This window comes from Camelus ferus, chromosome 17, assembly GCF_009834535.1.
Source record: "Camelus ferus isolate YT-003-E chromosome 17, BCGSAC_Cfer_1.0, whole genome shotgun sequence".
Lineage (NCBI taxonomy): Eukaryota > Metazoa > Chordata > Mammalia > Artiodactyla > Camelidae > Camelus > Camelus ferus.
Genome location: NC_045712.1, coordinates 41,725,199 through 41,742,112, shown reverse-complemented (window position 1 = coordinate 41,742,112; position 16,914 = coordinate 41,725,199). Strand labels below are relative to the sequence as shown.

Here is a 16,914-nt window from a genome sequence, read left to right as displayed (position 1 = left end):
CCCACCCAGTCCGTTCCAAGCTTCCCCAGACCAAAGCATCCAAAACCCACCTCCACCATCTTGCCATTATCTCCCCTCTCTGCCTGTGCCTCTTTCGTATCCTTCACCCCAGTGGATGGCACCACCGTTTGATCCCCCAGCCATTACTCTTCCCCATACCCATCTCCAGATGCTGTCTATCGGCAGGAAATGTCAGCTCCTAAATGTCCTCCTGAGATCACCCACTTTATCTCATAGCCCAGGATCACCACCATATCCTCCCTGGGCACCTGCGACAGTTCCCCTCCTAACTGGTTTCTCTGCTTCAGCTGTCTTCACCTGCAGACCCCGCCCCACCACTACCAAACACCCCAACACACACACAGCAGCCAGAGTGGTTTTTGCAAGAACACCCCTCTGAACACACCCATACCCCTACTGCCTCCACACTCAAAACCATTCCAACTGCTTCCTGTTAGCCTCAGGATGATGTCTGAGCCCTTTCATATGGCCCACAAGGCAGTTTACAATCCAACCACATCTATCCCCAACCCCAGCACCCACAAACCTTAGGGGAAGTGAGACTTTGCTTGGAAATCTCAGCCCCTATTGTTGCATGACCTTTGGCAAGCCACTGTCTGCATGGGCTTTGGCTTCCTTAACTCTGAAGGATATGGAGAGGATAATGCATAAGATAATGTGTGTAAAGCCCTTGATACAGTTTCCAATGGGTGATTAGCCCACAATAACTTGTAACTCTTAAACTACTGGTGCAATGATTCTCATTATTGGTCCTCTCTCTTTCCCCTTATTTCCTTCCTAAGGCAAAACCTGTGTTGAATTCTCCATCACCTTTGAACCAGAATCTGGATAATTCCAAAACAAACATCTCCAGACTCCTTCCCAGGGAAACTTCTGGAGTTGTTCCTGGGGCTGAGGAGAAGCAGGATGAGGCCTGGATAGTCTTTCTCTTCTCTTTACAGAGCTGAGGAGGATCAGAGAATAGGGGAGAGGGCAGGTCAGAACAGAGACAGAGAAGGAACTGGGGCTATCGCAACTATGTCTTTCTCCTCGCAGGCTGGGATCATTTACTACAGCCGAGAAAAGTACTTTCGCCATGTGCAGCAAGGCGCAGCCATGGGCCTGGAAAAATTCAGCAATGACCCCGTGCTGCAGTTCTTTAAAGCCTATGGAGTCCTCGGGGAAGGTAAGGGCTTATCAGTGTTGGCCTCCTAACCCAAGGCGCTAGCCCAGCACTGACTTGCTGACTCCACCTTGATGTCTCCTTCTACCCTAGCTGTGTTCCCATGGAAACAGTCTTACACTCAGTGGCTAGATTCCCAGGTTAATCCACAGAAGGCTGTGTGATCCATATCTAGTTGACTTTTGAGACCTTAGAGAGCTCACTACCCCTGCTCTGCCCCTGAGTTTCCCTGTGTGTAAAATGAGTTGGTGGAGAGATGACTGCAGTTACTGAATCAATCCCAGGCTTGGAAACAGAGAGCCAGTAGTGCAGAAAAAGGGGAAGTGATGGGTGTGAATCCAGGCAGATATGGGACAGGAGCAGAGAGAGGAGTGGGGCCCATGCAGGTGCTGACTCACTGACATTCAGAAGGTAGTCCTGGGGGTGGCAGGCAGCTGAGCTGTCCATGGCCAGTGTTAGTGGACATGGAAGGAGAAAGGTAAATGGTGGCTCTGAGCAGCTGGCTTGGAATGCCCAGAGGTCGTTCTTCAGAACCGACCCACAGGTATCCCTGCAAGTACTCACAGGTACATCTCTCAGCTCCAAGCCCTCCATCCCCTGGCAGCCCGGACCATGGTGCTAGCAGCCCTTTCAGGAAGCTTCAGTCTTCAGGGAATTTGAGCCATTTGGGACCTTTTGGACCCATTAGTCCAAGTCTTGGGTCAGCCTGTGTCTGCCATGGAGCCTCCTGCCCTCTGAGCATGGAGACCAAGAGCATAACCATGTGGGCTCTCTCCACAGAGCGCATCCAGGATGCCATCAGCAGCCTGGAGAGCATCCGGAATCACCCAGATGTGTCCCTGTGCTCCATCATGGCCCTTATTTATGCTCACAAGTGCTGCAAAACCATTGGTGAGTGCAGCCACGCTCCGCTGGGCCTGGCTTAGCAGAGAAAACAGAGCCCACCCCACCCCAGAGACATAGCCCCGCTGAAGGCTACTTCAGGATGTGTGTGCAGTTATGACTGCAGATGCTGTTGGCCAGTAGTGAGGAGTGGCTGTGCTCCCCTCCCCACCCCAGAGACCTCAGAAAAGACCCCATGCCTGGGCCCAGTTGAATGGGAGCCACAGGCAGAGAGCATAACAGAGAGCGGGGGGGCCTCCTTCCAGATCCCAAAGACTGGGGAGACACCCTGCTTTCCTTTGCCAGGATATTGTCAAGAAAAATTAAGCTGATAGAAATAATTCTACCCCTAATCTCCACCCCTCTGGAGTCAGGGAGAGATTCCAAGAGACTGTGGACAGACTGTTTCACTACCCAAAATAGACTCTGGGCCTGAGGTGGGGATTCAGGTTTGATCTGTCTGCTTAGCAAACTGCTGAGCCGAGAGGAGAAAAGGTAAATCCCAGCCAGCAAACCCAAGTCCAGGCATGGGCAGCCCCTGACATCGCAGGAGCTAGTGTTGCTGGTTCCCAGGCCCTGGGCTGTGGGGTAGTTGGCTACATGTGTACAGGGAGGCCCAGACTGTCCAGGGGCAGTTCCCTGGGCCCTCAGTGTCCCCTGCAGGACCAGACAGACTTCCTCACCCTAACTTGCCTACTTCCTCCTCTCTGGGATTCCCAGACCAAAAAGAGATTCAGGAGCTGGAGAGCAGCCTGAAGGAAACCCGCAAGACAGCCAGCAGAACTGCCCTGTACTATGCCGGCCTCTTCCTCTGGCTCATAGGCTACCATGACAAGGCCAAGGAGTACACTGACCGCATGCTGAAGATCTCCAGCAGCTCCAGAGAGGTACCTGCCACAGGCATTGTAGGGGTAACAGCCGAAGAAAGCAGCCTCCAAACACATCATAAAGGGTGGCCCTTAGCCCCACGGAGGGCCCTGGGGCTGGGGGAGGGCCACACCTAGGCACCGACAAGACCCACGTTGGCTGGGTTTGGCCGAGTACACACTGGCCTTTTTCCATACAGTATGATCTGTGGATAGGTGTTTTATGGCCTGCACTCTCTATATATATACGCATGTGTGTCTGTTTTACACAGATGCTCAAAGCAGTTTTATTCGATCTCAAACTGGAGTAAAGATATTTTAAGTTAGAGAAACAGTGAAAAATTAGCCATATTCATCAGTGTTTGCAAAAATAAACTCCCACACTAAGAAAATAAAGTCTGCACTATATATTTTTAGAATCTTGAATTAGTTGCTGACCTTTAGAAATCAGATTTTTGCCTAAAATTCCAGATGTCCTGGTTCTTTTTAAAAACTAGATGAACTGGCTCCACTGGGCCTGCATTCCCTTCATGCAGTGATGTTCTCGGTACCAGTGGAGTGCACTGCAGTAGATCTCATATGTGGTGGAGTCATATACAGTAGATCTCTTATGTGGTAGAATTGTACTAATGGTAGAATTTGAAGCCTCTCTAGGGCATACATCTCAGCAGAAGACATATCACATCCCATCCCCACACCCCTGCCAAGGGGGTGAAAATTGGTTCTTGGAGGAGGGGGTGAAAAAATCTTATATGTAAAACACAGATATACATACAGCACAGAAAGCATGTATCTGTGTTATTAACATTTCTAGGAGAAGAGGGGGAACGATTAGGGGAGGAATGTCTAAAAAGGCTCCTTAGGAGGGCAGTAATGGAAAAGAGTTGAGAAACATGCTCCAGGCCATGAGGGATGGTTGAGGGCAGGGTCTTCCGAGGCCCCTCTGATCCTACCTCCCAGGCCTGGCCTGCTGCACCTGTTGCACCTGCACCTGCCTCTGCCGGGAGAGGCGGTGAAGGATGAAGACAGAGGAGTCTGGTAGGCCATTTGCCCACCCACAGGGCATTCCTGGCTTCCTGGACAGGCCGGGACTTGCACTGGTCTAAACTGTGGAGAGAGCCGGGGCAGCCCTGCCCTGGTGCCCTGCGTTGACCTCTTGACCCCAATGTAAAGTAAACTGGCAATGACAAGACAGGTGGTACCATCTCTGTAAGGGTCCAGAGAACTATGGCGGGTCATGGGGAGGGCCCAGCCCCAGCCTGGAAGGTCAAGGAAGGTCAAAGACGGCCTCCTATAGGAGGGGCCCTAGGCTGAGTTTGAAAGACTGTGGTAGTTTATCAAATGACAGGATTTGGTTTGCGGCGGCATGTGCTGGGCAGGGCATCCCAGGTGAAGGAACATGAGGTACAAATGCCTGGCAGTGAGAGAGCAGGGCTGCCCTGGGATCTGGGAGCATTGGTTACTGGCAGGGCCTCGGGGAGTGGAGTGACAAAGGGCAGGACAGGAGGCAGGAGAGGCAGGCGTGAGGAGGACGTCATATTTCCTCTTGTTCTTATGCCAGGGCTGTGTGCTCAGAGGCTGGGTGGACCTCAGTTCGGACAAGCCTCACACAGTGAAGAAGTCTATCAAGTACCTGGAGCAAGGAATTCAGGACACCAACGATGTGCTGGGGCTGATGGGAAAGGTGGGCATTGGTGCAGGGGATGGAGTGGTAGTGTCCCCACCCTGGGACTTCAGTCTCCATGCCTCCCACCTGGTGGATCCCGAGACAGTCAGGGTCACAGAGCAGCCCCGGGCCCACTCCAGTCCTCCCTGCATCCTGCCCTGTTGGAGTTTCCATCCTCTTCTGTGTGGGGTCTTCTCGGGGGCTGGGCTTCCTGGGCTCTTGGGGGCTTTCCCTCTTTGCCTACTGGTTTCACCCACTGCCCCTTTTCTCTGCATCCTTCTTTCATACTCTCTCATCTCACTTGTTAAATCCACATACTTGGCCGTAAGAGAAGGGAGGTCTTGTATTTTCTGATCTTAATTTAAAGTAAGTTCCTTTTTTCTGATATGACCCTCATTGAATCAATCTATGAGAGAAAAACCATCCACTTATTCACTTCTGTTTGTATATAACTTTCGTACAATATGAATATGTACTCATAAAAAAAAAACCCAGAAGTCTAAAAAAGTCAAAAGATGAATTAAAATGGCACCCTTAGCCCTACTGCCCCCTAATAACCCCTGTTAATATGGGAGGGCACTGTCTCGGAGTCTTTCTTCTCCGCATTGGTTCAGGGTGTGCTTAGGTGGTTTTCTGGGAAGCAGAGGCTGTGAGGTTATCATGCAGGAGGCTTAGCAGGTTGTGCTCTTGGGACCAACACCTGTGGGGAAAGGGAAAGGAGTAGGACTGGGTGGAGGGAGAGTCTGGGCAGTGAAGCAGTCCCAGCAGAGGCCGCAGCCAGCTCTGCTTGGAATTGTGGTGCTGGGATGGCCCTTCACTGACGCCCTCACAGGCAAGATGCTGGCTGTGGGTGCCCTGGGGGAGGGGTGTGACTTGGTACCAGGCAGCTCCCTTTAGCCACGGGTGATCCCAGAAACTGCCAACTCCCCTGGTCCAGAAGGAGCTCACACACAGCCGCACCGTGGATGGGAGATAGTGTGGTTATTTCATCTAGTTGTAATCACGGGGGTGTCCTACAGTTTAGTTTCTTTCTCTTCGTGTCAGGTGCTGTCATAAGCACATGCCATTTTGAACTTTCTATATGAAGCCGGTCTCCTGCTGTGAGGGCCTAATGTGACTTGCCAGCCTAACCGCCTGCCCTTTAGATATTGAAATTGTTTTCAGTCGCACACGTAGAAAGTGCTACAGTAAACACCTCTGTGCATAAATCTTTATTGAGAAGAATCTTACTCTGGTTTTTAATGTCTCTTAATGGAAGCTGACTGTAAGGCTTAAGCCATCCTTTCAGAGTCCAGTTTCAAGCCTTTTGTGAACACTGTCCTCTGCCCCTCAGGCATCTGTGTCATGAGTCACCCAGGAGAGCCTGCTGGCTGGCTGCCTGCAAGGGCCATGACCCCAGCCGGGTGGGCCTTGACGGGGTTGGGGGGAAGTATTGCAGCTTTGCTATGGCGGGGAGGGGGTTACCTGCAAACCCTAACTGACTCCAAGTTGCTGCACTGGCCTCGATGAGAGTTTTCAGTGAACTTCAGAAAAGCAAATGGGATGAGGGTCTTGTTGTGGACTTGGAAATTTCCCAGCAACCCCATCTTCCCCGCCAGAGGTGGCTCTCCCTGCTCCCCATCCCCCCAATAGCCTTGCTTTATCCTAGGTGGGCTTGGGGCTCAGCTGTCTGCTGGAGCCCCTGCCTTGCCTGTGCAGGAACCCAAGACCTCCGTGGACCCTGATTTGTCACTCAGAGTGATGACTTCCTGCCCGTGTATCAGGCCCTGCTCCTGTCCTGGTGGGAACACTGACGCTGCCCACCCAACCCCCAATCCTTTGTGGGCACTGACAGGGCTCTTCTTGTTGGCTTTTGACAGGCAACTTACTTCATGATGCTGCAGAATTACTCAGGGGCTCTGGAGGTGGTGAACCAGATCACTGTCATCTCGGGGAGCTTCCTGCCCGCCTTGGTCCTAAAAATGCGGCTGTTCTTGGCTCGGCAGGACTGGGACCAGACGGTAGAAATGGGACACAGGTGAGGGACGGGGCCCACCTGCTGCTTCCTTCCTTTGCCAGCCTAGGGGGCTAATAGGTTCCCATCTTACCAGGTGGGGGATGGGAGATACTGTGCAGTTGATGAAACGAGACATAAAAGTCAGTGTTGTCACCAGAGGAGTTAGGAATAGTGATATGATCATACTGGGAGGGACAGGAGAGGGAGAATGGATGTGAACGAGAACCCGTTGTAGCAGGAAGCCAGCAGCAGAGGCCTGCGATGGCAGAGTCAGGAAATAGGGGTATCAAATAAATAAATAAATATTTAGCATAAAATAAAATTAGGATCAATAAATATGAAAAAAAAAGAAATAGGCATATTGAGAGGTATAAGCATAGTGTTTAAGAGAGAGATGGAGGGAACTACCAAAGGAACCCAAAGCAACAAGAGTTACAGGCTGGAAAGCAGTTGTCTTTGAGGAGTGCAGGGGAGGGGAGAGTAAAGGGAGAAAGGGATTATTGTATTATTTAATTTTTAAAAGTATGGGTGTCAATCAAAAAATGGGCAGAAGACCTGAATAAACATTTCTCTGAAGACATACAGATGGCCAACAGACACGTGAAAAGATGTTCAGCATCACTAATTACTACAGAAATGCAAATCAAAATTACAATGATGTATCATCTCACACCAGTCAGAATGGCCATCATTCCAAAGTCCACAAATGATAAAGGCTGGAGAGGCTGTGGAGAAAAGGGAACCCTCCCACACTGTTGGTAGGAATGTAAATTGGTGCAGCTACTATGCAAAACAGTATGGCGGTTCCTTAAAAAACTAAAAATAGAGTTACCATATGGTCTAGCAATCCCACTCCTGGGCATATATCCAGAGAAAACCCTAATTTGAAAAGATACATGCACCCCAGTGTTCATAGCAACACTATTTACAATAGCTAAGATATGAAAGCAACCTAAATGTCCATCAACAGATGACTGGATGAAGATGTGATGTATATATACACAATGGAATATTACTCAGCCACAAAAAAGAATGAAATGGGCAGGGGGCAGTTATAACTCCGTGACAGAGTGCATGTTTTACATGCACAAGGTGCTGGGTTCAATCCCCAGTACCTCCATTTAAAAAAAAAATGAAATACTGCCATTGGCAGCAGCATGGAAGGACCTAGAGATTATCATACTAAGTGAAATAAGTCAGACAGAGAAAGAAAAATATTATATGATATCACTTATATGTGGAATCTAAAAAATGATGCAAATGAACTTATTTATAAAACAAACAAATTCACAGAAAACAAATTTATAGTTACCAAAGGGAAAATGGGGTTGGGGATAAAGTAGGAGTTTGGGATTAGCAGATACAAACTACTACATATAAAACATATAAACAACAGGGTCCTACTGTATATAGCACAGGGAACTATATTCAGTATCTCATAATAAACTATAATGGAAAAGATTCTGAAATATATAGGTATAACTGAATCACTTTGCTGTACACCTGAAACTAACACAACATTGTAAATCAACTATACTTCAATTTAAGAAATAAATATATACACACATAAATATATAAATAAAACACAGTTAAAAAAACTATGGGTGTGATGGACTACAAACTTCAGGGGACAAAAGTCATCACTGGCCGAGAGAAGACTTTAGTTGCAGGCTGGGTGCATCAGGAAGACAGCAGAGGGTTCAGGAGAAACTGGGACTTTTGGAAGCCAGACGCCAAGTAGAGGGTGATCTTGAAGCATTTTGGTTGTGAATAGAGATGAAGATGGCTTTGGAGGAGGGATGTTTGATGGAGGGTTTTTTGAAAATGGAATTTTCTGGATAACTAAAGCTTATCTCTTTAAACTCTAAAGCTTTAACTATTTTTTATCCCAGTAACCCTCAAATGTATAGTACTGATTTTCTTCCTAAAAAGAGTCAATGGACTATGTTTTTTCTTCTGAGTGACGACAAGTCACCACTGCAAATTGTTACTAAGTGGTATGGAAAAAAACCGAAACACAAACAAACGTCTTCCTTCGGTGCGGAGGGATGATAACTCCTCTGACGAGACCTGGAATCTGAGGGGTGCTGTAGGAGACTGGAAGCGATTCCAGCCTGTGTCAGCCCTGGGCCATCAGACTCCCTCCCTCACAGTTTACGCCTTGGCAGGAGTTGGGTCAAGAGCTTGCCTTGGAGGCCCCGCCTGGGGCCCACAGGGTACCTGGAGGCACCTGGCTGAAGGCCATGCCCATCGGTGGGTGTGCTTGTCCTCCCTCTCCCAGGCCTTGCCGCCCCCACCTGCAGGGAGACGATGTTGTGCCAGCAAATTGAGTTCAAGGCCCAACGGAGGCCTTTCACAGCTCAGAGTTCCCCCTTTAACTTAAAATTTAACGTCCTTGAAATCTCTGCTCTCTCTATGTGTCTTTCTCTTTTCATCCCTAATATTGCTTATTTTTCCCTTCTCCCTTGTTTTTCTTCACCAGTACGGAAATCATTCGTCTCTTTTGTCAGTCTTGTTAAAGAACCAGCTTTGAGTTTTGTTGATGCTGTTATATCTTTGTTTTCTAATTTGTTCGTTTCTGTTCTTTATTATTTTCTGCCAACTACTTCCTGTGGAGTGACTCTGCTGTTATTTTCTGACTCTCAAGCTGGATGCCCGCCCATCCATTCTCAGTCTTCTTTAGGATATAAGCATTGAAGTCTCTGGATGGCCCTTGAGGTCCCATCTAATGGTACCTACACATTTGCATGTGTAGTGTCTTCAGTATCATTTGGCTCTAAGAATTTTCTAATATCCATTCTGATTCTATTTTGCTCTATATGTCATTTAAAAGTGTTTTTTTTTTTAATTTCCAAAGTATGAGCTTCACAGTGCCTTCAAAATTATCATAAATGCTTAGAACTCTGAATGTTGACTGTGTCTAATCATGTTGGAATTTTACACAGTCAATTAGAGTAACCCTCTGTTAAGAAGAAGGGCCTTTCCCTGACCGAGGCTGAAAAGTATGAGATTTCCTATAAAGATACAGAATATTGAAAACTCCATTGTGTGATCAGAAGCTGCAGATTCACAATGACACATGATGGAAACTAACGTTCCTTTTCCATCTTACAGCTTCAGACTGCCCACCCTCCTCCCCTAAGCAGTGCTCTGGCCACCCCCCAGACCATGGTGTCATGGTCATGCCTGTGTTCGTTGGGTTATAAATGGGCTACTGTCACAAAGACACCCCAAAATACATGACTTAAATGGCAAGAGGTTACCCCTCTCTCAGGGAAAAGTTTGGGTGCTGGGCCAGGGCTGGGATAACAGCTTACCTCTGGAGGGTCCCAGACCCTTTCTGTCTCACACTCTCTTATTCCTAGGATATTGCATTCCAGCCTTCAGGAAGGAGAGAAGAGAATAAATGGAAGCATAAAAGAGCATAAAAGGGGGCACCACTGGACACACACTGGGCACTTTCACTTACATCCTATTGGCCAGAACTTAATCACATGATCACACCTACAAAGGGAAGCTGGGCAATGGAGTCTTTATTCTGGTAGCCATGTGTCCCACCAGTTTGGGGGTTCTATTATTAAAAGGAGAAGGGGAGAACAGCTATTAGAAGACAGTTAGAGGGGGAGGGGCAATACAGGTGTGGGAGGAGAAAAAGGAGGTAGTATGGGATTATATGAAATCATGTGGGTGAAACTTGAAAATTGTAAAGCACTACAGAGTTTAACAAATCTTTCATCCAGTTAAAACAAAAAGAAGACAATTAGAAGTTGCCACCACACCATCCTAGCCTTGCCTAGGAAAACCTTCAATTCATGTGGCTCCTCTCCCTGTTTCAGAATCCTAGAAAAGGATGAAAGCAATATTGATGCCTGCCAAATTCTAGCTCTGCATGAGCTTGCAAGAGAAGGAAACATCACCACGGTAAGTGCTTTCGAGACTCAGAAGCTGAGCCTGGGAACAAACACAGCCAAGGAGGAACCCCTCGTAGCACCTCCATCCCCTTGGCCTTGGAGGGCCCTTCCTGGGTCTCAGCTCCCTCTCACTCCCCAACACTGCTGGCCAAGGAGGTCTCCTCCTGTTTGGCCTTTGAGCCACACGGTTCCAAAGGCAGGTAGTGAGGCTATGTGACCCCGGTTGGGCAGGTATCTTCACCTGGATGAGCCCAGATCTGCATTTGTAAAATGCAGATCATTCCACCCACTCTGTGAGGTTGTTATAAGGACTGAATGAGATGACAGGTGGGACAACTTGGAACAGTGCCCGCTACACTAAAATAATTGGCTCCATGTTAACTGATAGACGTCACAATTCTGCTTCAGATTTCTGGAAATGCCCTTTTTTTTCTTTTAAGGGAATGATTGGAGTTGCTCAGTTATTGACCAGGCAGTACCTGGCCCCAAACTTACTCCTAAGCCTTGTCGTTTTCCAAAGAAACCCCTAACAGCCCTCAGATGCAGTCGGCAACACCTAGAATTCTCAGTGAAAACCTCAATGCCCAGACAGGTTCTGATTTGCAAAAAGAGTCTTTGTTTTCAGCCAAAGCATTGCCTTCTGAATAAATATATCACCTCTGTGGAAAGTGTGAAAAATCAAGAGGCTCTTCGGGGGTCATGGTGGGAAGAGGATGTTTCTGGTTCCTTCTGCCCAGCTCTGAGATTGTGGATTTTGCAGGGTGGGGTGAGGTGCAGGGCACTGTCCGTCTTTGGGAGGAACCCTCAAAAAGCCCTGACACTGTCTCTGGGGAGGAATAAGAGAACAGGCCTGTCCTCAGCTCCCTGAGATCCCAGAGCCCTGGGCAGGCCTTCCTAAGGCTTGGCCTGAGGGTTATTCCCAAGGGCGGAGTTAGTAGTTAATGCCCCTCCTTCGTCCCCCGACCTCAATCCCTGGACTCTGCTTCCCTTGCCCGGCCTTGCTGCTCAGTACTCAGCTTGCTGAGCGGAGAGGCTCCACCCGATCCAGGTCTTTCCTGTGACACTTCTTTGCATCTGGGAACTAAGAGCTCCCTACCCCTGCAGAGAGAGCAGGCAGGTGAGGCCACTGGAAAGAACACAGTCTTTGGACTCAAGTCAGCCACCTAGTTGGCTGGGTAACCTCAGGCGATTTACCTAACCCTTCTGACCCTTCCTCTGCCGGACTGGAAAATGCGGGTTGTTACACTGACTTACAGGGCCCTTGGGAGGATTCGCCAGAATGACAGAGAGGCACCGATGTGGTGACTCACGTCAAAACGGAGCAGAGGTTTGGGGCCAGGGACCTGCCCTGACCACTGGCTCCGGGGGCCAGCCCAGGTGTTTTGCAGCCAGCTTAGTAGGCTGTGCTGTGGGCACAGTGACAGTTGGCTCCTGCCCCAGCTTGGTGCGTCCAAAAGGGCAACTGCTCTTCACGCATTCATGAACAGAGGGGCAGTGCCAGCTCTTGGGGGAATAACGTTCCTGAAAGCTCCACCTATGGGGCTCCAATGTCATCCTGAAGCCGCCCCCCCCCCCCCGAGGCCAGTTGAATCTGTATTTCTGGGGCTGGCATATGGGCCCAGGTGTTTTTAAAATCTCCCAGCTGCTGCTTGTGGGAAGCTAGGGTTAATAACCAATTCTATGGTACATACTGCCTTTGATATTGTCTGTTTTGTCCCTGCAGGCTGCCGAGCACATTAGAAATCTGATTAAGGCGCTGGAGACAAGAGAGCCCCAAAATCCAAGCCTCCATCTTAAAAAAATTCTTGTAGTGGGCAGACTGGTAAGAAGGTTCCTTCCTGGTTTCTGAACTAGAGCCTCTCGTTGAGTTCCTTGGGGAGACCTGGGGGCCCCCACCCCTCATCAGAAGCTCCCTGAGGACCCTGCCCCTCCACTCTCTAGCTCAAACTTGGCCTCTGAGGCTGATGGCCCAGACCCCAGGGCCCCTGCTGGCCCCTAGTCAATAACTGTATCTTGTGGACTCTGTATCCTGTGTCCACATGCCCCTCAGAGATGCTATGAAGAGCCAGGAGATGAGGTCTAGAAGCCCTTTCAGAGTCGGAGGCGCCAGTGTTTGAGGAAGGAGGGCAGTGTCACAGCTGTGGTCCAGCAGAGCCACGCCCGGCTCCAGCCTAGGGGTGCTGGGGCACCGGACTCCCATATTCTCTCTGTGGAAGTGAGCTGGGAAGGCTGGCCTGCCTAGGCCTCTCAAACACCAGGCAAAGTGCAGACAGACCAGTCTGCCAAACCGTCTGTCTCTATCTGACACTTCAGCCCCAGAGCAAGATTTACTGGAAGGAATTGCCATAAGAACAAGGGCAGGTCTGGGAGTCGAAGCCACTGGGACATCACCTCTCCCTCCACATCTGTGTCTGATTCTCTCTGCCTCACTTTCCACACATGGCAGGGAATGTGGCTGCTTGAAGCCTTCAGGGCCACTCCCCACCAGTGGGACATGAAGAGCTTCTCGCACCCAGCTTCAATTTGTGAAGATCCTCCTGGTGACTCAGACCAATGACTATGGCCAGACAAGGGATGGGCCCCTTGGAGGACCCCGTGGCTGGAGGCAGCTTCCACAGATGTGCCCAGTGGGGGATCTTGGGGAGCTAAACAGCTACTCGGACCCAGCTGACCAAACTAGGGTACCTCTTGGGAACCCCCTCAGGCCTGCCAAAGTGCCCCCCATTGGTGACGTGGCCTTGCTCAGACAGGCTGGACTGACTGGTTTCCCATTCCTGTCTCTGTCCTTTGCAGTGTGGGAGGCACCAGACGATTCTGCAGCTAGTGTGTAGCTTCATTGAGCGAAACTTCAAGGCCACATCCTCCTACGCCCACGTGGCCACCGAGCTGGGCTATCTCCTCATCCTGCAGGACCAAGTGAGGGAGGCGGCTCTGTGGTACTCGGAGGCCATGAAACTGGATGTGAGCAGTGTGGCCGCCTTGACAGGTCTGTGCAGGCTGGGCAGGGTAGGGGACAGGATCCAAGCAGGGTGGCCTCCATGGGTCCAGATGAGAGGCTAGAAAGCATTCTCCTAAGAGAGTGTGTGAGTTTGGGGGCGCATTGTATGATGGGGTGTCTTTCCACAAATCTACAAGTATAGACGTAAGAAGCACAGGAATTCTTGAAAGTGCTCAAGGCCATTATGATCTACACCAGACCTCCAGTATCCACACTCTGAGCCCCCAGAAGACCGATGGCCTGCCCATCACGCTTGGTCAGCTCTGCCTCTTCTCAGGCCTCACAGGCCAATGTTGGAGATAGTCCTGCTCCCAGGGCACCCTCTCCCCAAAGCCTCTAGCCTCACCTCTGTAGAGTTTCCCTCTGCAGGCCTCTGAGCTGAAAGGCCATCAGAGTTAGTAGTTTTGAGAGTTTTACTTCCCTGTCTGTCCCAATGCTTCCCCCACCCACCCCTCACTTTATATAAATGTCATGAATTTTCCAGAGTCCAATTTTCATTTTTACACACAGCCCTCAAATCTGTGGTCTCTGGTAAATCCTGAACCAGCAGTGTTTGATTTTCATGGAGGTAGCCTTATGATCAGTGCTCCAGGCAGGCCAGCTTCTTGTCCTGGCTCTGAGGAGTTGGGTCTTTTTGCAAAAGTGACTTCTCTCGATGCTCCAGGCTCCCCATCTGTGCAGCAGAGTGTTTGGTCTTGATTCCTGGTTCAGCACTGTCAGGCTGACTCCTCAGTCATTGCCTTTTCCTCCCTCCCCAAATCCCACCAAAGTGATGGATGACGTTTTAAAAAGTTAATAAGTCCCCACTGCAGCCCCAGGAAGAGGACAAGGTACCTTCAGTGCACCAAAAACTTTGAAGAACTTTGCATTTCCTGAAGAGATAAAGCAGATTGCACCCAACACATGGAAACCCCAAGCAGGGCTAGAAACTTATAAGCCAGCATGGGCAGAGCTGGGTCAGCTAAAGAAATGAGTAGATCAGCTTTCCCCCAAAGGGCTCCAGGAAAAACAAAAACTGGAAAACATAAGCTCAGGGTCCCCAGAGACTGGGAGCAGAACACGCTGTGGGGCAGTTCGCGAGACAACAGGAGAGTTATCGCAGGTCAGAGGATGGGGCCAAGGGGACTCTTATGGGTGATGGGGCAGGAGGCAGCAGAACAGAGCCCCTGATGACGTTCCACCGCCATCAGGGACTTGAAGAACAAAAAGACACAGAGGCAAAATCCCCCGAAACACTCCTCCACCAGGCTGAGACCTTCGCCACTTCCTCATTCAAGGGAGAGCCCCAGCTGGCCAGCCAGGAGGGAAGTCCACTGGTCAGAACGTCTGCCTCACACACTCCAGCCCAGGCATGGAGGGGATCCGCGGCTCACCCATCTTATCTGGCCTGGCTGAGGAAACCAGTGACCTTAATAGTTTGGGAAATCTGGCCCGGTTGCTAATACTCATCACTCTAGTCCATTTATAAATCTGCTGGCAGTTTGAGAGAGGGGCCGAGTGGAACATGCAAAGCAGTGGCCATCTGAGGAGCAAAGTTAAGGCCAGATACAGAAAAAGGCCCCCCTCCCCTGAAAAACCTCCCGCGCTGGCTGGCTCGAGAGGCTGTGATGTCAGTGTGGAAGGAACACGCGTCTATGAAAATATACAGAGCACAAAAAAGAGTGGCTGGAGATTAAAAATGAGACCGCAAAGTAAAAAATTCCATAGATGAGCCAAATAGTGGGACGGATACAATCGAAAACCAAGGTGGTGATTAGGAAGACAGGAATAAATGCATCAAAATGGCCAAGGAATGTATCTTATAAAAGAAGAACAGTGGGGGCAGAAGGGATTTGTCCTCCCCAACAGCAAAACATATCACAAGAGTAGTGAAGTCAGTTTGAGGTCAACGCTGGAATAAACAAATAGATAAATGGGACAGAAACAGGTCTTATGATAAAAATGACATTTCAAACCAATGGAGTTCCAACAACTCGTAGTCGGACACCTGGCTATCCTTCTGAAAAGCATGAAGGTAAATGCCCTTCTTACACCGTACTCAAAAATCAGTTCCAGATGAATTAGGCATTTAAACATAAACATTAAATTGGACTTGGCGTCCCTGGGGGATTCTAAGCCTGACCACAAACTCAGAAGCTGTAAAGGAAAATATTTTACTAATTTGACTATGTCAAATGTAAAACCAATGGATGGCAAAATACACTGTAAAAATAGTTAAAAGGTAAATGGCAAACTAATGGAAAATGTTTGCAATAAAAGGTATATATAAAGAGAATATAAACATTTATAAATATATATAATACATTTATATATTTACATATAAAATATTAAATGTTTATTATATAATATACATATATATAAAGAAAATACATGTGTGTGTGTGTATATATGTATAGAGAAAGAGAGAAAGAAATCAGTCCAGAGAAAATCAGCCAAAGGCTAGGAACAGAACAGAAAAAAAAAGAACAGAATAAAAAAAAAGGCTATGAACAGGAAATTCACAGTAGAAAAGAAAAGGCTATTAAGTATATGAAAAGATGCTCATTCTCCCTAATAAATAAAAAGTAAAATGAATTAAAATGAGTTACTACTCACTTTTTAGAGTGGTAAAGAGCAAAACGTGTTTGTGAGGTTGTGGGAAAAGAAAGGACACTTTCAAATTCTCGGCAGTAAGATTAATTTAAATATCCTTGGAGGGCAAGCTGACCTCACGTAGCAACGTTTTAGATACGCGGGCCCTTTGACCCGCCTACTCTATTTCAGGATGCAGAACACACAAAAATGCTGACCATGGCATTGCAAGACAAACCAAATATGAAATGAGGAGGCCTTCAAAAGGGCAATAGTTAAATAAATGGTTACATCCACAGTGGAGTATTAAATCATTAAAGAGCATGGGGTAGATTTGTATGAACGGATGGGAAAATGTGGTAAACACTGATAATGTGAAATGCTTTGAAAGATGTTTGAAGGAATATATCTTCAAACTGTTAATAGTGTTCCTCTAGAGAGAGACACGGTTAAAGCCAGAGTGTGAGTTAGGGGTGTTTTTCTTGCCTTGTAATTTGAATTCTTTTTTTTTAATTGACGTATAGTCAATTTACAATGTATTTCTGGTGTACAGTACAGTGATTCATATATATATATATAAATATATATACACACACATATATATACACATACATATGTGTGTGTTCCTTTTGATATTCTTTTTCACTACAAACCATTACAAGGTATTGAAAATAGTTCCCTGTACTATTTGAATTCTTTACTATAAGCATTTATTACTCTTTAACTTTATGAAGATGTTGGAAGTTCCCCTGCCGTCCGCTGTCTCATCCCTGCGCCTTGGCCTGCTGGACTGCTGGCTCTGCTTCGGAGCTGGATGCTCATCCTTCTTCTGTCCCCTTCC

At 48.3% G+C, this 16,914-nt stretch overlaps 1 protein-coding gene across 1 annotated transcript in view; it reads left to right on the top strand.

Moving 5' to 3' along the window:
- TTC21A (tetratricopeptide repeat domain 21A) overlaps window positions 1-16,914 on the top strand; it is a 31,248-nt gene that overhangs the window by 262 nt on the left and 14,072 nt on the right. Inside the window, 8 exon segments of the mRNA XM_014552507.2 lie at window positions 1,057-1,186; window positions 1,964-2,074; window positions 2,786-2,952; window positions 4,493-4,615; window positions 6,457-6,614; window positions 10,430-10,514; window positions 12,228-12,326; window positions 13,298-13,490. Of these exon segments, the coding sequence (XP_014407993.2) occupies window positions 1,057-1,186; window positions 1,964-2,074; window positions 2,786-2,952; window positions 4,493-4,615; window positions 6,457-6,614; window positions 10,430-10,514; window positions 12,228-12,326; window positions 13,298-13,490 (1,066 nt within the window).